The sequence below is a fragment of the Argiope bruennichi genome, chromosome 3, assembly GCF_947563725.1.
Source record: "Argiope bruennichi chromosome 3, qqArgBrue1.1, whole genome shotgun sequence".
Lineage (NCBI taxonomy): Eukaryota > Metazoa > Arthropoda > Arachnida > Araneae > Araneidae > Argiope > Argiope bruennichi.
In genome coordinates, this window is record NC_079153.1 from 29,426,064 (window position 1) to 29,453,607 (window position 27,544).

At 27.6% G+C, this 27,544-nt stretch overlaps 1 protein-coding gene across 2 annotated transcripts; it reads right to left on the reverse strand.

Annotated features, from left to right (window-relative positions):
• Positions 1-766: 766 nt before the first annotated feature.
• Positions 767-17,116, reverse strand: LOC129962479 (isochorismatase domain-containing protein 2-like). Of its 2 annotated transcripts, none has more exons than XM_056076215.1 (4): positions 16,799-17,116; positions 10,424-10,679; positions 3,758-3,928; positions 767-990 (listed from the first exon to the last, which is right to left on the reverse strand). In XM_056076215.1, the coding sequence occupies exons 1-4, from the start codon at positions 16,983-16,985 to the stop codon at positions 975-977; spliced, it is 630 nt and encodes a 209-aa protein (XP_055932190.1). In that variant the 5' UTR covers positions 16,986-17,116; the 3' UTR covers positions 767-974. The 2 variants fall into 2 exon arrangements, with proteins under 2 accessions (XP_055932190.1, XP_055932191.1); XM_056076216.1 differs by having other exon boundaries at positions 777-990; positions 3,753-3,928; positions 16,799-17,115.
• Positions 17,117-27,544: the final 10,428 nt, after the last annotated feature.

A 27,544-nucleotide genomic window follows, 5' to 3' on the forward strand; every position in this document is an offset into this window, starting at 1 on the left:
CTAATTTAGTTACAAATTTGTCATACTACTTCCCTACATAGTTAATTTTCTGGCAAGGAAGAAAATTTTACAGATAGCTACCATTGAGGTTGAATTGATGTTGGTCAATGACTCTTGGTCATGGTAAAAAAAATCCAGAACACAGAAAATTCGAGAACCTTGGAACAAACATCAGGATTTAAGTTATGATGTTTGATCCAAAAAACTCAATGCCCTGTCACTAGAACTATTTAAATCTGAGAGATGTCCATAATCTGATAGCTGAGTTGAGTGTAAGCAAAGTCAAGTGTTGAAGAAAATTTGCCTTTGGTGTTTTGATCTACAATTAGATCTCCCTGAGCACTTTGTGTTATTGTAGTTGTTTAATAACCACTTGATGGTTGTGTGTTGTTGACTTCTGCAAGGACTATTTTCTGTATGCTTCATCAGTTTTGTTACTTGTATCTTGTATTTTTGCTAAGAATAAAGTGTCTTTATCCATCTGTACATCTGCCAGATGGATTTTGGGCTTTACTTTAACAATATTAGTTATATATAAAAAAAAAGCATATTATAAAAATTTTCTAATATTTTATGGAATTAGTAGCTAAAACATAATGACTCAAATTCAAGAACCAGATTGAATTGGGTTTAAATAATTATAGCAATAAAAAACAAAAATTTGCAAATTAGCTTCACAGAATTCTTTCTGTTTTAAATTTGAGTTATTCAGAGAGAATATAAGTGTCCATACTTAATATTTTAATTATCAAATTAAATCAATGTCCAAACCTATTCTGAATTTTCTTTTAATGTCAACAAAATACATAATAGTGACATTGTATTTATAACATTAAAACATTTAAATATATATTTTTTGATACAAAAAATAAATTTTTCCTATAAAAATGTTGCTTTAGAATTTTAGTGATATGATAACACAAATAGAATTATATAAATCAGTCATTAACACTTTAAACTTCTCCTATTTACATTCAAAATTTGCTGAGTCTGAAAAAGAAAAATAATAAATGATAACAAAAATGACAAAATATCAACATAAAATAATTTGCAATAGTAACTATAGTCCAAAAATTTCATTACATACAATTTCAATAACTAATCTTAGAAAATATAGAAATTAAATTATAACTTAAAATACAAAAACATATGTAAGTATTTTTAATGCATGTAAATACCTGTCATTAAAAAAACAGCAAACCTTGTGATTTACAATTTTAAAATTAGAGTTCTCAAATCATTTGAAAATGTTTAACCAAGGTGAATAGATTAATATAGAAGAGATATGATTTAATTCTATATGGACATTTTTAAATTCCTACAACAAAAGAAGAATAAGAGAATTACCTTTTTCTTATTTGAATCTGATCTAAATATTATGATGAATCAAATAAAGTTTTTAAAAGAAGCAAATTTATATTTTAAAAAAGCAGGAAATGCAAAAGTAAGAATTAAAATATAATTACTAATTGTAAATAAAGTGATTGAGAGAACATTTTTAAAATTTTCAGTGTCACGCTCAAGAAAAAGAGCTAAATTATTGTGTGTCAAATTTTTTTTAAAAGTCAATACGAAAAAAAAAAAAAAGAGATTTTCTAAAATTGTTAGAATATTTTAAAATAAAGAATACATTTTTATTTCACAACACTGAAATTTCAAAGAGATATTAAAATTAGATACACATAGTGTATAATTTGAGATCAATGTAACAGGTCTTTTATTCATCCACTAATGATGGCTTTCCTTCTTTAGGAGTTCAGCAATATTCTGAAGTTTTTCTTTAAATTTTCCCCTAATGATAAACATTTATAGGGTTTTAGACTGCTAACTTTTTATATACAAAACAGGGCTACACTAAGGATCATTCTGAGTTTACACTATAGATAATGAGATTGGAATACAATTTCTATGAAAGTGATATCATTATCAAAGTTTAAAACAAATTATCCAATTTTAAAGACAGGGCAGCTAAAAACAGTTTCTGATGATCATGGCAAATGTACATCAGAGAGGCACACAACTGGTGTTCCAAACTTCAAAGAGAGGCAAGGGCATTAACTTGTTTATCAAAACACCTCATTCCTCTTAGTAGTGTAGAAATCTGTGAATCATGTGCTGCAATATAAATTTGGGCAGGCACATTGAACAGCAAATTATTTAAGTGTGCCTACTATTATGCGAGAACAAACTAGTAATATCATATCTTTCAGCATTGCTGAAATATTACAACAAAAACCTTCTCTAGCTTTAAAATATTAATTATCTTTCCTTCATATAATGCATGAAAACCAGTAAGATATTATTGGTATTTTAAAAAATAAGTGCATAAGAAAATACTTAGATGCAATTGATGTAACAAAATTTTGTTTAAATTATGTCAGGAATAGTTGTGAAAATTGTTAAAGAACATTCAATTAACATTTTGTGCTATTGAGTGGCATCTCTCTATTTGTCTTATTATTATATTTAGTATCTGACATCATCTTTCATAATTTCTGTTTTACATCATTAAAATTTATGCCAATGGTTAAGACATTGTTTTTATCTTCTTACATTAAACTTTTTAAATCATGAATTCAAACTAGCTATCACTACAGATTGCAATAGAAATTTCGGGGGGGGGGGGGGGGGGGGGGGAAGGGGGGATCCGGAAGAAAAAAAAACTGAAAATTACATATTATGAATAAATGAAGATCACAGATTAATATAATTTAGAACAATATTTATGATAAAAATATCAAAATTTCTAAAAACAAAAAAAGTATTTCTCACTTTATATGTTAATACATATTGAATATGAAAGGAAAAAAGCTTTCAAATAGCAAGTGGCATTAGTTTGCCAATAGTACAATAAACAATGATATTATCAGAGAAACAACAGCTTAAATATTAAAAAAATATTTACTCTTCTGCAGAACAATATTATTTAAAAAGAAATTAAATATCAAAATTCCAATTCTAAAAATGATCAAATTGGAGTTAACTAATGCAGAAAAGGTTGTTGTTTTTTTAATGCAATGAGTAGAAATCAATCCTCATTAATATTAATACAATTTTTGTTAGAAAAAATAAACTTTTCAGTACCATGGAATTTTTAATTTATTTTCTGCAGATAGTTTCCACTTTTGTAAGTTTTAATTTCAGAAATATAACTTTCTTTAAGAACATATAAAATGATTTTAACATTTTAGAAATATTCAAAAAGTTACCCAAATACAAAGAACATAAAATATCATTTGGAAAATAAACATCTTATAAAGACATTAATCAACACAAAGCATTTAAAAATTGTAGTGTTTCAATTACTAATATTTACACATTTAAAAAGATAAAACAGCAAAATAAATACTTAAAGCAATGCATTAAAAAAATTAATGACATGAGAGAGCAAAGTATTTATAGAGTTAAATTATTAAAATGGCATTTCATGCAAAGGCATTATCATACAAAAAGAATTACAAGCCTGGAAATATTCTATTTTATTCTCTTCTAAACAGAAATTAAAAGCACAAAATCATGAAAAAAAATCTTTAAAATATACATGGCACATTATTTCTTCTCACTTTTTTTAATGTTTGTTTCATTACCATAAATATCAAGAACAAAAAGGTAAGCAATGCTAAATGCCATAAAATATGCTAAACAAATTTTCAACTCATTCATACAAAAGAAAAAAGCATTTATATTTATAATCATAAAACTTATTTGAATAAATTATAATTATTTAACAAAATAAGAGAGTCCAAACTTACCTTACCCAAGATGAGGTAAATGTGAAAGCAATCCACTATCTGGTGCTGGTTCTCGAATCAGTTTCTGTATTTCTTTAAAGTTTGGATGAGTATAATCACCTACTAATCCTAAAATCACACTTTCACTTGTAGTAAGCCACGCACCCATAGCTTTCATTCTTTGAAATGAATACATCCTAAAAAAATTTATATAGTTTTAAAGTTAAAAAAAAAAGATTATAGAATTCCATTATTCCAAAAAGTTCAATAAATATATTTCAATGGTCATTTAAAACTTTTTAAGCACCAATTAAAATACTCAAAAACATAATTTGATATAAATTGACAATGAGAAAAAGAATAAACCAAATTCTGACAAGACTAAATGTATAAAATTAATTACAATTTGTATTTTTTAAAAAGAGCCATCAGAAAAAAGCTAATATATATATATTTCAAGGCATTATATCAAAATTCCTCAAAATATCAATAATTTTTTTTTATTAGGTCATTTGACAGCTTGGAAATTATAAAGCTTTTTTTTTTAAAACTTAATTCTTTAACAGTTTTCAATACATGATACTACAGTAACCAATACTGCTATATCTACTTTAAAAATCTTCTATCAGGAGGATAAAAAAAAAAAAAAAAAAAAACTCTATATGTATATTGAATTTCAAAATATAATTATTGTATAAAAAATTGTAAGTATTTATTTAGACAAATATATGGATGGAAAGCTTCATGTTGACATATTTTGCATATGAATCGTTTTTTTCTTTATAGGAATGAAAATTTTAAATTCAATTTTATTCACATTTTGCTCATACAGAATCTTAAGGTTTTTAAAATAATTTAAATAAAAGTGTAAACATTCTTACGTATGCTATGAATAAAAATATTTCTTTACTAAATATTTCTTTCTATACTAAATATTACTTTCTGCTACTAAAATATCTCAGCATTTTAGTAGCAGAATTGGGCATGAAATCAACTTTATAGTGTGTGATTTTATATAATTGTAAAAATTCTGATTTGAGAAATTTCAATCAATCTTTCTTATTTAGTAAATTTGCAAGTATAATTTTTTATTAACTCAAATTCTTGCAATTCTTTTATAGTAAGCAATTGAAAATAAGTTTATCAACATGTCATAAAAGTTACAGACTATTCTATGAATTTTATATCAAGCTATTGAAGGGATAATAACTTTAAATTGATATGTCTCCATGTCGTATTTTGTCCACAAGACAATTTTCTGAGTCGTAAGTCTTTTGTCAAACAACTGAAGAAGGTATGTGAAATTTTATATGAATGTTCTGAAATACATGTTTTGTAAAACTGTATATGTAATTAGCTCTAAGATGTAATAAAAAAATGCAAAGTCAAAATTAATTATTTTTTTTATTTAAATATGGGAAAAAAATAATTAAATACCAGTAGCATATAAATTTATACCCAATTTTATATAGTATATTATGAAGTATTGGAAAAAATATATGCATATTCTAAAAAGACTTAAAGATTAGAAAAACTAAAAGAAAATTTTATAATAAATCTAAAATTTCTGAAGTATATTGTTCATAGAATATATTGTACTAGCTTACATAAAATATAATTAAAATCGAATTTCTGATATTAAAACTTAAAACTATACAAATGGCACCATATAACCTTATGGATTATAATTAGGATAAAAATTTATCAAAATGAATTTAATCTCATAATTAGGGGGTTACAACCCATTTTCCACTCATCAACCTCCAAGAATCATGTTAAGAATTCTTTTGGGATCACTAGATGATCACAGCTTGCTTCGCCCATTTTCCACACAGCTAAATATATAAGCTAAATATAATAAGAATTTATAAAAATATTCATTACTAAAACTAAATTTAAATTATTTCAAATTGCACAAACTACAACATTGCTAAAAATTAAATAATCAATTTTTTATATCAAAATTTTCTGATAACATAGAAATATATAGGTAAATCATATGAAGCAAAAATATATTCTACTAAGATGCTTAAAAATCAAAATAGAATTTAATTCTTATTTATTTTGTATTAACATTGTGTCAATCAATTTCAATATATTTCATCAAAATTGATTGACATAATGTTAATAGTATTGAAACAATTGTCAAAACTGGTAAGTATTTATAAGATTAATTTAGTCATGTCAATCAACTTTGATGGACACAGCCTACTGGAAAAAGATACCATATTATCTTTATCACATTAACTTAAATCATATTTGAGCAATAATGATTCCGAGTGGTTAGCTATATTTCAAAATGGTGAAATTAATTGAAAATGCTCGTATAATTAGAAAATCTCATTCTGTAAATTAAATTGTGTATAAACTAATTATACCTCTAATTAGATCTGCTTATGAATACTTCAAAATTTTCATTTGCATTAAATTTTTTGTTTTCAAAGATTTTGATTTTTAGTTGGAAATGCTCAATTTAACTCATTTTTTAGAATTATTCTTAGAAAAATAGCATTGTTTGGGTTTTTTACCACCAAACCAAACATGTCCATAACTTGAATAAACAAGCTGTTACTGAATGACAGCAAATTTGACCAGATTTTGCACACACATAAGTATTTCATATATATTATATAAATAATGAAGGAAAAAATTAAATAATTTTCAATAATGGTGTAAAATAATATCTTAAATGGTCTTTGAGTACCATATTTTTTTTTAAATGGGAATAAAAACAACTTATTTGCAGTAAAGGTTATGCACTAAACATAATATTACTTGGAATTTTCCTAAGATATGCTATCTGGTAAACATGATGCACAACAGAAGAAAATAAAATAAGAAGCAGCATTCACTATTAATAAACAATATGAATTGATTTTACAAGAACTTGATCAAAAGTTATTACCTTTTGATCAAGTTGTTACGATATTGTTATTACGATAGGGAAATTCCAGAACTTTCTGAGTTGAATATAATTTCTTATTTTCTAAGTTTCTCTAACACAATCAATTTTGTAAATTGTGTTATTTTTTGTTTTTCAGAGCAATAAGATTTTGCTTTTTTGAATAAAACATCAATTAGGAAGAACAGAATAACTGATGATTTTATAATATTTAAAAGACCTTATAAAAGAATGCAAATATTTTACTAAAACATATTTAGTGAAATACCCATGTTTTAAAAATATAAACATTAAATAATAGGTGGGGAAACCTATGGAAGCAATATTTCTTAGAGAAAGATTAAAAAATCTGGAAATAGTAGAGTTTTTTTTTTTTTTTTTTTTTAAACATTTGTTTAAAACTATATTTGGGTCATTTTCAAAATCCGGTGCCATTTGTTGTCCATGTGAAACACATTTTATTTTTTACAAGATGTTATAAAGTTTAAATGATTTTTCTTTTTACCATGCTTTTTAGCAGGCAATTTCCAGTGGAGAAACAATAAAATTAAAATAATTCATCTGATTTTTTATTTATTTTTTCTAATAAAGAAGTTGAGAGGGAACAAAAATTCAGCTGTTCAAATCATAAAACTCAAAATGTTTTTTGCTGCATTACTTTCCAAAAATTAAAATTTTTATTCTGACATATTTTTTATTGTGAAATATACATTTAATTATGTTATAAAGAAGGTTTTAATAACCTTTTAAGAAGAATAGATGATTTTTACCAATTAAATACAGCTGTCCAGACATTAAGTCATGTCTGTTACCATACAATATTTTCAACATTTTAAGCAACAAGATTAAAATTTTGAAATGACAACACTTGTATACCAGTGAAACATGTTCTAAGAAAGAAATGCAAGCAGCCATCTTTATTGTTTCATGTTTGATTGAAGAAGCTGAAGCCTTTTTGTGGTAAGTATTTTTATTGCATGTCATGTCTGTTACCTTAATATTTTGTATAAAATATATTTATTTATTAATTTATTCAACTGATTAATTTAGATTTTTAGGTTTTTAATTTTAATTAAAATGTATTTTTATGTTTTTATGGAATTATTTAGTTTCCTTGATTTTTGTACTTTGAAATATCATGTCTGTTACTCTATAGAGTAACAGACATGATCTGTTACTCTATATAGTAACAGACATGACAATCTTGGTAACAGACTTGACATGTTTCAAGATTTGAAATATGGTTCAATTTTTGGGTTTGTTTTGTTTAAATTTTAGTTGATATTTTAGGAAGAATTTTTTAAGGGTGGGGGGGAAGGGAATAAATGTAAGTTCTTACTTTTTAAAAGCGCATATTTGTTAAAGTTTTCATTTTTTCTCTTATCTGTTTTTTATTATCACATTGTATTTACTGAATTGATTAATGTTTGCAATATTATCAAATCATTTGCTTTATTAAACTTTATTTCTAAAAATTATGTCTGCAAACATGCTACAGAAGTGCAGGCATTTCATTTCGGAGGATCGAGAAAGCAGGCAACTCTGCACACTGGCGTTTTATATCTAAGAAACCAGCATGAACCAATTTCGTTCTGCACAATTTCCGAATGTTACGACCATGGTCCTGCAGCAATTTGGGCTCACCTTCATCCAATATTCAACAAGCTTAAGAGAATTTCCCCCGAAGTTGAAATTATCCACTTTTTTTCTGATGGCCCTACCATGCAATATCGGCAGAAGAAAAATTTCTTCCTTTTGAATGAGCATATAGCAAATAATGGTTATAAGTATGGATCATGGTCTTTTTTTGATGCTGGTCACGGCAAGGGTGCTGCTGATGGAATAGGGGGAGCCATTAAGAGAGCTGCTGACAAAATAGTTGCACAGGGGACAGATATACCTGATGCAAAAATTCTGTTTAATGTTTTAATAAATAAAACAAACATTCAGCTTCATTATATCTGTGAAACAGATGTAGAAATGTTTAAAAAAATAATTCCATCTGATATTCCGGTTTTAAAAGGAACGATGAGCGTACATCAAATTTTTTCTTTTGGGGACAACTCAATGTTTTTTAGGGATTTAAGCTGTTTCTGCAGACAGAAAAATGTCTGACTGTTTTACAGTTAATGTATTTGCATTAAAAGAAAATGAACAAGAAAGCACAGCCATGACAATAAATAACGCAGAAAATAATTGTAAATCTTTTTCTTCTCCTTTATCCAACAATTTTCAACAAGATATTCAAGAAGGAAGCTTCGTACTTGTAAAATTGGAGGGTAAACGATCGATAAAATATTTCGTTTCAGAAATAATCGACATCCAGGACAACAATTTTACAGTTAAGTATTTAAAAAAAAGTCAGGAATCATGCAAAGTTCTTTTGAGAGGATGATAAAGAATATAATATTGAAGCAGAGGATATTGTAATGAAACTTCCAAATCCAAATCTAACTGGATGCTCTTTTCGCCAATTACAATATTTGATGTTTGATGTGGATCTCTCCAAATATGATGTTGAATAAATAGTATTGTAACTCAAGAAAATACTAAAAAATAAAATGTGTACACATGTTCCAATTCTGTATCTGTGAATTTCAAATAATATATACATATTTGTTTTTTTTTTTTTTTTATTTTATAGTAAAAAGTTATGTACTAAAAGAGAAACATATTTTAGCTTAATTCTACCTTTCATCAAATTTGGCTCCTGAATTTATGTCATGTCTGTTACTCAGTGTCACGTCTGTTACTTTGTGTCATGTCTGTTACCATTTCAAAATTTTCCTTAAAAAGTTTAAATTGACATAATATTGCAACAATTAGAGTTACATATTAATTGACTCTGCTTAGTATATATAAGAATGACAGACATTTTGCATTAATTGTTTTTTATAGTATTTTATATTAAAAAAATCCTTGTAAGAATTCTATATTAGTAACAGACATGACGAACAAAAGTATAAAAATACCATAAGAAATATTTTTTTATTCGAAAGTCTTTATTATATGGGTAAGTCAACCATCTAACTCTCCGATCCGCCCTAAGGCACACGGATTTAAACCATAAAACTGAATGACCGGACCGCCACAACAGCAATTGGCAGGAACTGTGCTTGAGTCCTAAGGGCCGTCACCGGCCACGGTACAACCCTCCCCGAAGGAAGTACGTCTCGTAATTGATGGGAGGAGCCAGATCCCCCACCTATTAGTGTACCCTCCAGGGTGGCGAGAGCCAACCACCATGCCGGAAGCATCTCATCCTCATTTCGAGGTGCCCCCCTGAGGGACTTATTATATGGGTAAAATGACTCTAAACTTATATTAAATATAGCTTTACATTATTGTACACTGAACTTAAATACAAAAATTTCAAGAAAAATGTCCGGTAACAGACATGACAATTTTCATCATATCTGACCAAAAAAACATCAATTAAAAATATATAAAACAAAAAAATGTATCAAAAATATTCAAGTAATATACAGAAATAATGTCTGTTTAATAATATTAAAAAAATTTGCTAATTAAAATTTTTTTATTTTTGTCTTTTCAATTTCCAAATGGCACCGAATTTTGAAAATGACCCATTTACCAAATTTTCAGCAACAATTTTTATTTATGGATGGAAATTCAAAGGAACATGATTAATTACAGTTAAAAAAACAATATAAAAATACAAGTTTAAAACCATATTACATAAGTAAAAATTTTAAAAAATAAAACTAGTTTCATGACAAAAATAGCTTTAACAAAACCTTTAATAAAAATAACCTAAAATATTTCATACCTGTCGACCATAGTTCTAGAAGAGCATCCATCAGCTACAACATGGACATCATACCCACTATTTATTAGAGAATGTACAGTGCACTGTACACACACATGTGATTCTATTCCACAAATCACAATATTTTCAACTTCAGGATGCTCCTTTTTTAAAAAGTTTTGTACTTCTGGAATCATCATTGAAAATTGTGTTTTCTGAAATGCTTTTATTTCTGGATAATCAGCTAATCCAATTTCACTAACAGTATGACCCAAACCTGAAAAAAAGGTTTTATCATAAAGTATTTTAAGAGTAATGCAAAAAAAAGAGTATGAGATTAAAAACAGTATATTTTATCACATACAAATTTATATTACTAATACAAAGTTTATGCTTTACTATGGAATTATAAAATAATCAAGCTTTAATTTTCTACAGTTAAAATATAATTTAATATAAAAATCTGAAATATATTTCATTTAACATATTTATAACATTTAATAAGAAAGAAAAAGTAAGATCAGAAATATTTTATACTCACTAACATAAGAAGAAAAATATTCCATTTCAAATTAAGAAGAAAAATTAACATTTAAAAATTGAAGGATACTATCATAACATTGTTCATTAAAAGAACTTCTCTAAAAGTCCTTTAAAGGAACTTCTTTAACTATTAACAATGCAGTTTTAAAATATTAAATAGTTAATAGAAACTATATACATATTAGAAAAATGCGGGGAAAAAACATACCAAATTTCTTTAACCTTTTCAACATCTTATATAAATATTTGAATTTGGAAATTAATCATTCTGTTTTTAATAATATTCATATCCTTCCACAATTAATGATTATCTATACTTTTAACAATTAGCTTAATAAGAATATTAAGAAACAAATTGATAAAATTGCAAGAGGACTTTTCAAACAGTGGAATCTTACAAAACATTGACAAGATTTTTATATTTTCTTCTTACATAATCACTTAGATTCACTAATATACTAAAAAGATTCTTCGATCTTTTTACTATATAGTAACTTGCTTTAAAGGTTTTCTTAAAATGTATAGCAATAATTACTTTGAAACTGGGACTTAATTTATCATTATATAAATTTCATAATTAAACACAAATTTTCTCTGATTCGATTAGTAAATTTTTTTAATGGGAAATACAAAGTAATAAAATTCTTTTCAAACAGTAATATGTCAAGAAACTGAATATGTTTTAAAGGCTTGATTTACAACAAAAATTAATAAAAATTTCAGAAAAAAAAATGGAATGAAAAAAAAAACCTTATCAAGAAATAATATGGTTTAAAATAATACTATTCATTCATCAAAACAAACACAATTTTCATAAATTTATAAATGTGAATTGAATTACGAAATGAGTTTCAATGAAAAAAAAAAATCAGAACTTTCATTCCTTTTGAGCAAAGAATTGGATTCACAAAAGAATTTCACAAAGAAATATTATTATTATTATTATCTATGCTCAGGACTTTTTCTCTAATATTTTCTTTCTTAACCCGGGAAAACGCGTGCCTCCCTGGCGAACGTCAGGACACACGGGAGTTATAGAATGACCCCATACTGTAATTAATCCCTGAACTGTTAAAAACATTACATTTTTAGTTTTAAAAATACTAATTATGACTTTTAGACATGACAAATACAATACTTAATTCAAATAAAACCTATTCTATATTTTTTATTGTGATAATACTTAAAATATAAGCTATCCTTTTTACACTTTCAATGAACAAATAATTTAAGTACTCTCTGTAGAATTGTTCGAATATATAATAAATAAAATATAAAATATTAATACAAAATATTAATTTTAATATTATTTATTTAAAATTAGAAAAATATTATGTATATACCAATTTTCAGTTACATTTTGTTTTCTTGAATACATTTTCTACACACGGAAATTATGTGTTCCTTGCACACAAAATTTATGCACAAATTGCAGGTAACAGTAGTTTTTAGGTCCTTATTTCCGGGACAAAACTTACACCTAATCTTTGACACAGTTTTTAGTTTCTTTTTTGGTGGTTCTTCAAAGGCATTGCAACAGTTTTTTTCTATTTCGGCTCTTAGTTCATGAGCCAAACTCGAATTATCCATTCGCTTATTTGCATAATCTCTGATAAGTGACAATGCAAGGTCTTTGATAAAACAACGTCTATTTCGATACACAACTGCTGGATTTTTGTTAGAAAGTAAAATGATTCTTGCGTTTATTGCAGCAACATTCAGAATGGAATAAAAGATAACTAGTGGCCACCTATTTGTTTTACGAGCGGTGGAATAATTCACAGCCATCTCATCCACAACATCCACGGCTCCTTTCGTACAATTATAGAAGGAAATAATTTTCGGTTTCTTCGCATCGCCCGTTTCCTCGTCAATGCTATCATCGTTATGCATAGTTGAAAGTAAAACAACACATTTACCTTTTTTTGGAACATGAAACTAATGTGGCATCTTGCTGAAATCCGAAGAGAGAGGAATGTGCTTCTCTTCTTTTACATATTTTAAATTCAGCGGGTATTTGCCTCTTATTTTTCCGCATTGTTCCTACGATAGTAATTTTTTTTTAAAGCAAATCTTTTGCAAGATCTTAACTAGTATACAAATTATCAATGGTAAGATTTCGACTGATTTGAATAGAGGTTTCATTAATCTTTTCACTATATCACTTGAGGAGTTTTAGACTTTATATAGTCCCTCTGGTTGACTTCCAACATACACTTCTATATTACTAGTGTAAAATGCCCGTGCATCCACCAAAGCAAATATTTTGATCTCGTATTTTGCGCGTTTCTTTGGCATATATTGACAAAACCCACAACGACCACGAAAAGGATCCAATTTTTCTTCAATGGTAAATATTCACCCAGCGTATAATGTTTCTGACAGTTCAACACAAATAATTGAAAAAAGTCCCATATAGCAGCAAGTTTGTCAAGTGACTGCCTATGTTTCCTATCATTTATATTATCAAATCTCATGCACCGTCGAAGAAACAAAAAACGTTTATGAGACATTGTAGTGCGGAAAATACTGACACCCGTTTCATCTGTCGTCCACAAATCTTGCACATTCAGTCGGGAAGATTTGTGCAATCCACACATATATAATAATCCTAATAAAGCACGGATTTCCATGGGGTCCGTTTTACATGCATCTCTTTCACACGAAAAATTAGGTGCGCATTTCTCTATAAATATATTAGTGTACTCTACAAGTATCTGAATCATGCTGTTGTCGATAAATAATGCCCAACTCTTCACAGGGCTTGTAATGTTCTTTGCAGGTCCTTTAGTTCCAGGTAAGTGGAACACAATATTGTGACAACGAGTGCGGATATTTTGCCTAAATTTTGTTTTCCTCCACTGTGTGCCATCTTTTGACGAAAACCATTCAGAGCTATTCTCTTCTTCATTTTCAGAATCTCTGTCTTCTTCCGATTCTGTATCTTGCTCGCTGAAAATTTCATGGTCTGAAAAATTCTCTTCCTCAGATTCAATTTCTTTATTGTCAAAATCTGAATCGTCATCAGTTTCAACTTCAGTAAGAAGCGTACGTAAACGCTCCATTTCTTTTTCGTATGGAGTCGGCATTGTGAAAAATAAATATTTACTTCACCTCGGAAAGGAAAGCTAACAAACTGACCGCTTCGGCGTGCGAAAAAACCGGTCTATGGAGCGAACATAGAGACACACAGGGGTCATTCCATTCCCCAATAACTAAAAAAACGTAGATAATGGGACGAAAAATTCCGGGAATGATTTCTAAGTAAAAGGAAATCGGAGAGGGGGTTGACAAACTCAGCTACTGATAAGCAAGGAATGAACAGATTGCAAGTTTTCCGGTAATCGGAGTTAGACGAGGGCTTGGGGTCATAGAATGCCCCCTGCATGTACTCCAGGGTTAAATCACAATTATTGACTTTACAACTAAGCAAAAATCTGAAATGTATTAAATTCTAAAAATGTGCAAAAAGATTGAAAACTTAAACACACACATATAAATATTTATTTAAATATGTTCTTGAATGAGCAACATTATTATCTGTAAATGTCACAATTAATATGTTTATAACACTATTAAATTTATTAAATTAAAATGCACCTTGAAGATAAAACTCAAATGTAGTTCAAAACTCAAACTTTTTTAAAAACTAATTTACTTTGACTACAACTAATTATAAATTTTCATTCTATATTATTTGATATAAAAAAGTGACCCATAAAGAATGAAAGCCTCACTAGGAAAACATCCCATCTTATTTCAATTCTTTCAATTTATCTTTACATTCAACACTTTTTATATCAAAGTAATGAGCATCTCAAGAAATGCAGACATTTATTCTAAGAACTGAATTCATTGCTATGATATGCTCAGTCTTGATGTAAAATTATAACATAATTTAAATATGTTAGAATAAAATTTAATAAAAAGTATGAAAAATTATCCCAGTTTGTTCTAAAATTTATGTAATTATAAGAGATAAAAAAAATTACATTATTTTAAAACAAATATCAATAGATAAAATTCAGTAAAGAATAACATATAAAAATATACAAACTGAATAAAAGCTACAACTGATCAATGAATATAGAGCCCTTTCTGAAATTAGCAAACTTTTATTAAAATTATCTTCTTTATTAATTTTTGATGTTCATTGTCTTAATATTTTAACTCATTGCTTTTCCCACAAGTCCACATGTTTTTCTTCAAATATTATTTTTATAAATATGTAGAGCAAATACTTAATACAAAAATATGCATAAAAAACATCTGATACTCTGTTGTAATTTGATTTCAAGAAAAATTAGTAATAGTATATTAAGTAACACTTAGTACACTTTAGATACTGGTATAAAATGTGTCAATTGATCTGCAAATTAGAGGTTATGATATGATGTGATACAAAAACTAAAAGTCTAAACTTAAGAATATGGCACAATCACCAAACTGAAAGGTGATACATTGCCTATATACATTTTTAAAGGCGATACATTGCCAAATATGGTAAAAATTGTATTTTTATCATATAGGCAATTTTAAAGGCATTGATTTTCAGCAAATTTTTTGCTATTTGGCATGATTTGGTTTAGATAAGTGAAAAATCAGTACTGTGTCTTTTAGTTTTATCAAAGTGGAAAATAAAAACATCTAAATAAAGAATACATCAGTACCAACTTACAGCATTAAAAAAAGAATACAAAATGAAAAAAAAAAAAAATCTATACATTTATTTTTTTAATTAAATATTAAAAACATTCATGGGGAAATTAAATTACATTCGAAAAAGAATTGTATAAACAAGCATAATGGACTTGGACATCAAAAATTATTTACAAATTTAAGGTAAAATTTTAAATTCAACTGATAACCAACTTAATTATTATTTTAAAAATTCCAAATCAGAAAAATTTATATCATATGAGAATAGTTAGTTAATAAATGATTAACAAATATAGAAAGCAACACTTCTAAAATAGAATTTCTAATCAGTATACTTTGAAGAGAATCTAAAACAGTATTTCTGTTAATATACATAAAGCAGTGTTAAAATGGCATTTGAACTTCAACAATGCCAGAATTGTTAAAAATATGAGATGATCTACAGATATATTATTTACACACAAAATATTTCAAATGTATCAGCAACTAATTCAAGATAATCCCTTTGATGACGAGACAATGAAATCTCTAAATAGCATTTTTCAACTGAGCTTCTGGAAAAGAAAACAGTTTTTCCTTTCTAATCAGATCATTGTTAGCTAAGATCTAGGGTTTATTTAGACCATTCATAGCCTATTCTTATCTTCCTTCCTTACCAATTAAATCTTTTGTTATTTGTTATATAATATTTTAGGTCAAGGGAAGAAATTAAAATTGAAGATGGATTAGTTCTCAGAGAAGAATATGAATGAATCCATAGTATAAGCATTTTAATGCCAGACCTATATGAAGGAAAATTTTCTTCTGGTTCAACCACTGAAAATATTTGAAAACTTAAGAAAAACTTTCAATTATTTTTTGAACATTTTTATTGTTTCCTCATATGTTTTAGGGTTAGAATGTTATCGATATCATGTAACCAGAATTATGTGTTATTTTGGTTATTCTGTAAGAATAATTTCGAAAAATAAAATAAATTATAAAAAATTGTTTGTTTCAGATGTCTAACTGTCTGGAGAAAACATATTAATAATTGAAATAAATTTGTGCTAACATAATTCTAGTTTCTTTTGTATCATAATTTGTTAATGAAAAAAAAAAAAAAATCTCTGGTACTTTGAATGGATTACCTTCAATGAAATATCTTTTCAAATATCAAATAATAAATAAATAAAACGTTAAGAAATCTCATACCTTTTGGATTTTGCTCAGTAACAACAACTGGCATATTTAAAATTTTTGAAGTTTTCAAAATTCGAGATGCTACATTAGCTATGGCAGGGAAATATTGTATGCTAGGAGCAAATTTTTCTTGCATGTCACACAGGAAAAAGGCTGTGTTTTTTGGGAGCAGTTGTTTCAGTCTGCATATTACCGACATCTTGACAAAAAAAAAAGTTGACTAGTGACAAACAAAAAAATAATTTTTAAAAAAAATGAAGAGGATTTAAATATTTCTTTCCTTGATTGCAATGTCTCAATTCTCGATCTCCAGTCTTGATTGATTGATTGATTGATGTTTTGAGATGTGCATTCAAGTTGCAAAGTTGAAGTTGAAATACTTTACAGAAATATGTTCTTGGAAAAAACACGGATTTTCCAGTGGAATTGTTAGCTATATAGCTGTAAATAAATAGAAGAGTCCTAGTAGAAATATATACCAAATTAAATGTCAAGAAAAATATCAATATGTGGAAAAATATACAATATCAATTATATTATGTTAAATTTGGAGGTTCTCTACAAAACCGATTGCTACGTTTGCTCTGTTCGGACCGGCTATTGCTGAGAGAAATACGGAAAAAATCGAAAAATCTGTAATTTAAGTTTAATAAAAAGCTATTAATCTAAAAAAGAACGTTTAAATTTAAAAGTTTTCGATATTAAAATACCTATGAAAGAATTATTAAAGATGGCTGATCATGAGACTGTTCAATACGTAAAATAAATTAATGAATCTATATCGGTTAAATATGGAGTACATAAGGAAAAACATAAATGTGGGAAATTATTTATAGTTTCTTTTAATTTGGGGGAAATTTTTGGAATTTCATTTAAATATGTGTTTCACAAAATGAAACAACTCGTAAAAAAATATGAGATCAATCTGTACATTATTTTTTAAAAAAACGTTGCTTCATAAAAAAGAAAAAACAAGATTGTTGAAAAATATTTATGAAAAAATTTTCTGTCCTGAATCCGAATATTAGAAAAAAATTTAATAATTTATATATATTTTTTTAAGGATTTTCGATAGTATCCTGACTGCGATTTTATAGGGGAAAAAAACAAAGAAAATTAAATTTGAGGAAAAATTTTAATCTTTAAAAACAAGTTCCTAAAACACATTAAATAGTATTCGCGAGAAAAAAAGTCCGTTACCTGAATCACTGGAAAATTGTTCAGGCGTGCTATTCACAGCCGAAAATCCACCATTATAATATTTTCTGTAAATGTTATGATTTCCAGTATGAAACCATTGTAATATTTTCTTCTTGAAAATCCGCCTTTATAATATTTTCTTAAATCGTAGAACAATTCTAAAGAATATAAGAAGTTTTAATTGAAAAACAGTTGAAATTCTTAAATTTATCCTGAATAATTTCGCAGCATATTAGTGTTTTTAAAAAACTATTTTTACACCACTTTTAAATTCAAAACAAAAGCTATTCAATGAGATCAATTTTATTTCCGCACATTTTTTCCTCCGATCTTAGCAAATTTAAAAAAATATTTTTAAGTATATTATTAACAATATTTTTCATTGTTTTGGTGACTTAGTTTTATATTTAAATGCAAATTACTAAGACATTATATATATCTGTATATATTACTCACATTATCAACATTATATGATTCAATGCAAATTTTCAAAATAAAAATGAGATGAATGAAGACAGAACATCTCCATATTACGATATGTAGCACTAGAGTTTCGAATAAAATTTTCATCCTTCTTTTACAACAAATACAATAATTCAATCTATTTGCTAACATGAAATATTTCCTATTTCTGGTTTCATTAGATTTTATAAGCTGGCATAAGGTACTTGTAATTTTTTCTTTGTATATCTAAATTCAAAGCACAATCTTAATTATAGATTAATTTATAGTAATAATTAATAAACTATGTTTAATCTTTATTCTTTCATCATGATCTGTAAGGTACATTTATTATTTGCTTTATAAAAATCTCTTCAAGATGAAATTAACAGGCATTCTTTATTTTTTTAAAAATTCCAATTATTACTATTATATTTTCTGCTTAACAAAATGAATATTTCATATTTATTAATGTAGTTATTTAGTATGGGTAAATATTTAATTTATTTAAACATTTCAAGATAATCAGAATATTTTTATAATGTATTTGTTCTATTCAACCGCTGAAAACAAAATTGTAATTCAACTCCTTTATTGAGTTATATTTATAATTGTACGTTGGTATTTTAGACAAGAAATTTTTTTTAGCCCACAATACATCCGTATTTACTTTAATTCTTCTCTGAAATATTTCTAAAACTATGTATTCATAATAATATAAAGGATGAAAATATTACAGATGAACTAATTTATTAGGGGGGGGGAACCATGTGACAACTTTAATATGAAAGAGGAGGAAAAAATGTATGGACTGCTTCAAACGGAGGTTGAATTAAAATTCTTATTACAGAACTTTTTAAAATACGAAACAACGCCTGCGTTTAGAGTTCAATAACAAAATTTTAAAATCAAGAAACCTGAAAAGTTTTTTTTTTTTTTTTTTTCTATATTTTCGGATTTTTATGCTGTGGAATAATAAAAGCATTTGAAATTCTCTGTGTAATAAAATCTCTCATATCCCATTTGATAACATTAAACAGACTAATTCGCAGATTTGGAAAATTTGTGTAAATCTTCATACTGCTGTATGAAATATTCAAGTAAGATTCGATTAATTGTTAAAGAAGAAATAAATAAAAAATTTTAATATTGGAAAAAATTACTTATACTTCAATTCTTTGCACTCCGAAATATAAAAAGATGCATACTTATATATTAAGATATGTGAGTGTAAGGATTTTATTTTAGTGTTACAGAAATCCAAAAATTGTAATGACAGGTTTGTTGCAATTCATAAAAATTAACTAGCCGCCTTTGGCGACCAGCTGGTTCGCCAATCTTAATGTTCGTTAAAATTTTAATAATTAAATATTTTATGCAATTTCTACTTTAATAGCTTCTTCATCAAAATATTTTAAAACTTCAAATTTTGATAGTCATATAATTCTCTCATAATATTATCAACGCCTTCAGTCATAACGTAATATGTATCTCTCTAATTTTCTGTTAGTTCCTTGTTAGTTAGTTAGTTCTAGTTAGTTAGTTAATTTATACTATAAATTAAAGTGGAAAGGATTCATCTGCAATTAATATAGTATTTTTTACTGAAACAAAAATATATTTTTTATAATATGATTACTGAAAATAGAGTCACTGAGCATTTAAACTTTATGGGCACTAAAGAATATCTTTCCTAATTTATGTAATATTTCAAGAATTTGTAAACAAAATATTCTCAGATTCATTATGACCAGAACGATTAATTAACAATGTTTCATTTTAAATGCATCAAACACTAATAAAATAAAACGAATCGTTTAAAATAATCGGTTGAAAACAGGTTAAAAAAAATTAAAAAACCGATGTACTTAAAATTATAAGCTTATACAAAAAATATATAACTAACATAAATACAACTTAATTACAAAAACATGCAACTAACCTAAAAATAATTTAAATCATCCGTTGATAATGGTTGTCATGTCAACAATCAGAACACAATGCGCATGCGTGAATTTTCAACGTCAGTTATGGTAACGCAAATGCGTGAGTTTTTCTACGCCAGTTGGGGTAACGCTATGCAGATTAGAAATTTTTAATTTCCTTCATTCTGTTTTATTTTAATTCAAAAGTACTTAAGAATGAATCTGAAAGATCGATTCATTCACAATGTTTAATTTTAAATGCATCAAACATTAAGAAAATAAATAGTATCGTTTCAAATAATCAGCCGAAAAATCTCAAACCTAGCCTCATGACTGTTGGGAAAAAAAACTGAAGCATTACTCATTTGGCGGTGGGGAAAATGAAACGATTTTTTGGCGGGAAAGTTAGTTTTTAATTAATAATTAAAATTCTAATTAAAAATTCAAAAAAAGGGCTATCCTATATTTTAAGTTAGATCAAACTGCACGCGGTGTGCAAATTTGATTAAAATCGGTTAAGTAGTTTAGGAGTCCATCGCGGACAAACAACGTGACACGTAATTTATATATATTAAGATGTAAGAATCTTAGTTACTATAAGGCTTTTCTTCTTATCATAAGAATGCGAAAATGATGTATCTATGGATGTGCCAAAGCACATAGAGTGATGACAGTGGTCGCGACTATTGTCCAATATCACCCTTCACATAACATCCAACCTCTAGACACCATTTACTTAGAAGTGCATATGTGTAGTGATGAATTCCAACATGTGAATAAAAATACGGTTTTAAAGTAATAACATATTAAATAAAATAGAAATTAGGTAAAAAAAAAATTCTTTTAAGTATACATCATGTAACCACGTGCGCAGGCGTGATGTATAACTTACCCGTGGGAGTGATCTTCCAGCAACTTTTTTGTGTACTCTAAAATTTAGATCTTATTCCCTCCGTTCTCCTGCATAAAATTATAGACCTGGGAAAAGCCACGAATTCCTTGCATGACGTTGGTGAATGATAACTACGAAATACAGGGCTTTGGTGTAAATCTAGAATTTTTACGATCTAGAATCGATCACGAGAATATTTACTTTGGACGGCTTTCTTGCTATTTGATTGATATCAAAAGTAGACACGAAACTACAGTTGTAAACACAGGATGACATACCAAATTTTATATATTTAGATCATCGCTTTTATGAGCTACTAAGTTTACAGTGATGCAAACATACATACAGACAGATGATTAACCATTTTACGGATTTGGATTAAAATTTGGATAAGTATCCATAATTTAAATCCTTCATCTCTGTGCCAAAATTGATTTACCTAGATATTTGAGTATCTTGGGTATGATTTGATCATATTATCGAATTCACTTGCATTTGAACAGCCGAACGGACTTTCTGTAAATGGATTTCATTCAAAATTTGACAAAATCTGCAAATTTGGTCGCAGTTTCACACATTAAATTTCAGCCATCTAGCTCAAAGTATTTCCGAGATTTCGTGTTCACAGACAAACTGAAAGGCATAACACCATAAATGTGTATTTTCGAATTCAGGGAGATCTAAAACGTAAAAATTCGTCAAAATCTCGAGTTAGATTTTTTTTTTTTTTCGTCTACAGTATTTTTTTATACTTCATATATGAAAAAGTAAAAATTATCACGTATAGGTGCAACATCGCTTCATTGATATCAGTAAAAGCATGTTTGCAAATACAGTTGATGAAACACTGAGGGCGATGATGCCACATATTCTTCAGAATGGTTGATGTAAGAGTGTAAAGGGTTACCAGTGATTTTAAATCTAAAGCATACCAAATAAATAAGTAGATTTAATCTATACATAGCATAAAATGAAGTCTCCTGAAAGCGGCTGAATGTTTGAAAGAGAAAAACTCGAGGAATACTTAAGTGATATTGGGAATATTTGTACCATTTTGTACGGCATTTATTGTGGGGAAGTTTTAGTATATTGAAGTCATATCAAAAAGAAAAGGGGTTTCATAATTGCAATTTTAATTAGTTTCCTACTTCGATTCACGCATGCGTAAAACAGCAGTGTCTGTGCTTTACACTTATCCGCGCATGTGCGAAAACCTCAGACTGCCCGTGCACTGTGGTATGCATATGCGATACATCTGTTTGTTTAAGTCTGATTTTAAACAGCAATTGAAAACTCATTATGCCCCCTCCCCCCGAAAAAAGGTTTTTTTTAATGTTTGTTTGATGTTACGTGACATGTCCATGTCATATCGAATTGAGGCTAGACTTAAGTTTAAAGCTAATTTTTCCACTTTGGATGTATCCACGCTGCGTGGGTACTGCTGGTCTTTTACAAATCGTTTTCATTAATTTTTTACCTTTTTATTTTATGTTCTGATTTATTAGAATTGATTTTAAAATTTGATTTTCCTGATTTTTGTTTTCTGATATGATGTCACCTAATGATATCAATATCTCAAATATCTAAAAATTACTTAGATAGTTAGTTTTTAGAAGATAATGAAAGGACACATGTTGGAAGTTTGTGCACATCTTTTCACAAAAGTTGGCAAAGAGAATATTAGTAAGGAATTATTTAATTTCTCGAATATACTTCAGCAGAAGAAAAGTAATTTGTATATTTTAATCTGAAAGACAGTTCTTCAAAAAGCGACAAATTCTAACCTCAAGGATTTGGGCAAATTTAAAATGGCTAAAATGCTTTTGGCTCTTTTCAAAGATATTGCTGAAAAACTCTGATCTTCATGTAAAGTCAAAGATGTAGATATTTATTTGTTAATTATTATCACAATAAGTCAACATGGATGATTACAAAAATATTTATTTACCTGGTTTGTAGAAAACTCCATTCCTTTAATTTGTTAACTCTCGAATATCTCGGTTTGCTACAAAAAGCTGTGTAATTTTTAAATAACGCTACTTATTCTCAGAATGTGGGTATTTTGGAGGACGACAATGATAATATTTTTGTTAAGTTCCTGCATGCGAATGTGACAGATTTAATACAACTCATAGACCAAGTAGTGATCTAGATTCTAGAATCTAAGAACTATTTCCTATTTAAGTTTATAAATGGTGGCAGTAATGATTTTCTTTCTTTTTGGAAGTGCTAATATTGGATTCTATTCAAAATATTTCGTCTGTTTGGAAATCATTTGGAATCCTCAACTTTGAAACAAATTTGGCGTAAAATAATGCAATCCAGTTGAATTGTCATGAAAAATGCTTAACAGCAATTTTGATGACTGAAATGTTGATTTGGCCGTCCAAAGCAAATTTCTAAATTTGCATCTCATTATGTTGCTGGATGAGAAGGATGGCAAGGCTGGTTCCAGGAGTATGTAGCTTCTGCTGCAACATAGGGCGCTTTTTGGTGTAGATAAAATAAATTATAAATACAAAAAATATTGGAGTACATTTTGAGAGGCCGCAAAAACGTTGAAGTTTGATAAAATTGAATTTTTTGCTACATTTTAAAGTTTTTTTAACGAAATAATCAATTTTTGATGTTTAATCTGTAATAGCCCAAAAAAGTTGCCTTTTGATATAGATTAGATAAATAAAAATTATAATAAATATTAGAGTACATCTTAAGATGCCGCAAAGTTGTTAAAATTTCATAAAAAAACACACTTTTTGCAACGTTTTAAGGATTTTTGAGTGCCTCGATTACAAAATAAAAAGCTTTAAATAGGCGTTTTCATATGAATAAAAGTATAAAAACTGTTTTACTTTTGCACTGGCATGGAGCTGAGTCGTCATGCCAGTGCACCTCAGTTTTTACTGAGGTAAGGCAGAAATTTGTTTGCGTCCGGTGAAAAGGACAGAGCTGGTTTCAAATCAGTAGCTTTGATGAGTTCAGTAGAGTTGACGTCTCCTCTCCGTCTATTGTGTAACTGATTTATTAGTTTGTACGCTTGTGTATTTTACTGTGCGTAAAACTGACTCAGTCGAAATAAGTGAAGACAAGACAAATATCAGAGTGTTCTATTTTTGGGAAATTTAGCGATTTGCTGGAAGTTAATCTCACTACACACGAAACTATTGCTACTGTTATATTAGACATAACCTTAAAATTGCTTCAGAGAATGATCCTTCTGTAAGAAAAATATGTTACACTTTAGTTCCCTTAATAGAACGAATATGGTCAAGAGCTTCTATTCCCGTTATTTCTAGCAAAAGAATTTCATAAATGACGAAAGCTTATCATGCTAAATACAGGAATTTATTTAAATCTAAAAGCAGTAGATGTTCAGATAAATTTGATTTCAACCTCACAGAATTAAGAGAGAAACTAGACTTTTACTTGATATTGCTGATTTGTATGAAAGAAAAAAAAGTGCCAGTTATGAAATGAAAGGCTCTAAACGATCAACGCTCTAACAGGAAAATGGTTATAAAGATTGATATAACTACAACACATGAGCTTTAGGAAGAAAGAGTACAGAACTACAGATAATAGTTAAGTTTAATCAAGAACGGACAAAAAATACTTGCGCATCAGAAACGATTACTGGCGACAATGACAACGCTGAAGAACAACAGTGTTCTTTACAAAAAGAGGAAAACCAACCAGATCCATCAAATATACAAGAAATGAAACTACCAGGTTTCGAGTTTCCTGTTCACAGGCAGAGATATGGACAGACATAATGCCAAACGAGGGTATTCGTTAAAATCTCAAGTCTAAATATTTTGACGATTACAATGTTTTTTCTAAACTACTTTTATGAGAAATTGAAAATTAATTTAAAAAGACACGAATACATTCTATCTTCATTTATTACAATTTATATAAGAAAGAAATTTCGTTAAATGGTTGGATTAATATTCCATTTTTAAGCTAATTGTATAAGATCCTATAATTTTGAAATATAATTAAATCACATGAACGATATTTGAGGTGCTACTCACTTCTTTAAATTTCCATGCCACACCAATTTAAGGAAGTTTGATGCAATTTTGATCCATATTTTAGTTACTCTCGACCGGTACCTTACTAAGATCATCTCAGCCTTAGTTGGAAGTAAAAGAACAATTTTATAACGATTCAGAACAAAAGATTGTTCCAGTGACTATCTTATCATTATGTTCTTTTCGAAAGAATTTCTGAGATATATCGCACTTTTTCCATTAGCAAAGTGACTTTTCTAGAGAATAAACAAGAATTCATGCTCCACAAATTGAAGTTGAAAATTCATTGCAAAATACAAGTAATGGAAGATATATTTTTCTTCCTGGAGTAGAAAATCTGAAACCATCTAAACTTGAAACTCATCCTAACGACATTAAATTCCCTTTAATGGCTAGAGAAAATAGAGACACGGGGTTATTTTAGTCTCTAAGAAATGGTCATTCATTTTAAAAATTTCACCACCCATGGCGATTTATGAAGGCACTTATTTTTCATGAGATACGAAGACAAAACATGGAGAATCCTTATTAGAATTTCTGTATTTTATAAGCAGGGGAATACATATCAGTTTTAACATTTTCTTTATTGAGAATTATGCTATAAAGCACGAATTTATTTTTTTCCATATCTCCCCCTTCCCTCTGATTTTATTTTCCTTAAAAATTTTATAATAAACATGAATAACTTTGAAATATCTTTCTGCGGTATCTTTTCAGTATATTAGAAGGATTGCACAGATCTTCAATATGTGAACGATTATTTTGCTGAGGAATGATGTAAGCACTTATTTCAGTTTTTTTCTTACTTTTCATTTGTTTTATACTATTTTCTGCCCTGAATATTAATTTATTTTTATATCCAGACTAAATAGTAGATAATACATTTTGACATTTTGGTATAGCTCTATTTATAATGAAGAAGAGTGTGTGTTGCCATTTTACAGGATAGAGTCGAACGACCAAATTTGACAGAGATGTATATTTAAGGCAGAAAATGTATAAGACTGAACAATTTTTTAAAAATATTAATTAATTAAAAATTAAATGAAGTTTTGAGATCTTTCCTTCTTACCCGCTAACAATGTTAGACCAAAAAAAAGCACTAAGTTGAAACTTGAAAAAAAAATATTTAAATATTGCCAATATAATTGCTGTACAATTTTCAATTTATTTGTAATTATTTTTTTAAATATTAAATTTTTAATATAAGATTTTATTTTATAATGCATTTAAGTATTGTGAAGGAACTCAAATCGTTTTCATTGTTGCTACAAACATTTCATTATTTATTTTGTTTGCCTTTGAATAATAATCAAGTCATGAAGATTCAGCAAATTTTTTCCGTGTAGAGTCGGCTTTAGTATAAAACATGCTTTGAATAATTTTTTAAAAATTTTTGTTGTGTTTACAATTAAGGTTTTACTTCAACAGGAAATTATGGATATTTTTTAAAATACATCTATTTTTTAATAGTTTCTGCAAAAGAAAAAGAAAGTTCTATAAGTTTGTATTATTTGTGAGATTCAAGTTTTACTTCACAAGTAAATAATTACGAATTTTTTTAAAAAGTGTATCTGTTTTTAAATAGCCTCTGTAAAAAAAAGGTATTAGTTGAGGTTTAATAATTTCCGTTTCAAATAAATATTCAAAACGCAGGTGAAATGATGAAAGATGCATTGGACAATGAACAGAATGGCACAAAGTTTATAAAGCAGCATATGTTTCAATCAAAATCTGAAATTTATAAATGTTGAGGAAGACATTAGCAAGTATTTAAAGTATTCAAGAACTTCATAAAGTAATTAATAGAAAATTTTAGAAGCTATTAATTCTGGGAAGTCAACTGGTCGCGAAAAACGGCTAGTGTTTAATATTTATACTGCAATCTAAACGGAACTGCAAACAATAACTTGAATAAACTTGAATAACTTGATCTTGAATAAACAAAGTGATTTTTTTCCACTTTCCAATGAGCTGATCAGATCCGTGGACACCCATGGAGATCGTTATTTTTATTTGCCAATATTAGCAATAAATTCTACTAAAATAGAATAAAGAAATGAAACTATTTGCAATTTTGCTAAAAAAATAACCACAGATTAATTATTGAAGAGTAATGAAACTCTCGATTTAACTGTAAAACAACTGAATCAGTTCATACAAAGAAGAGAAAAATCTACTAGTACAACATTTGCGCCATTCAGGATGAGCTTGATTTAACCTGCAAAACAAACAAACAAAAAAAAAAAAAAAAGAACGGGTGACG

Excerpts from the sequence above, each read along its gene's own strand:
- LOC129962479 (XM_056076215.1), bottom strand. The coding sequence starts at position 16,985 with ATGTCGGTAATATGCAGACTGAAACAACTGCTCCCAAAAAACACAGCC. Across the intron at positions 10,680-16,798 it reads TACTGAGCAAAATCCAAAAG|GTTTGGGTCATACTGTTAGT; the intron begins GTATGAGATTTC and ends CCTTTTTTTCAG. Across the intron at positions 3,929-10,423 it reads TCTAGAACTATGGTCGACAG|GATGTATTCATTTCAAAGAA; the intron begins GTATGAAATATT and ends AAATTTTTTTAG.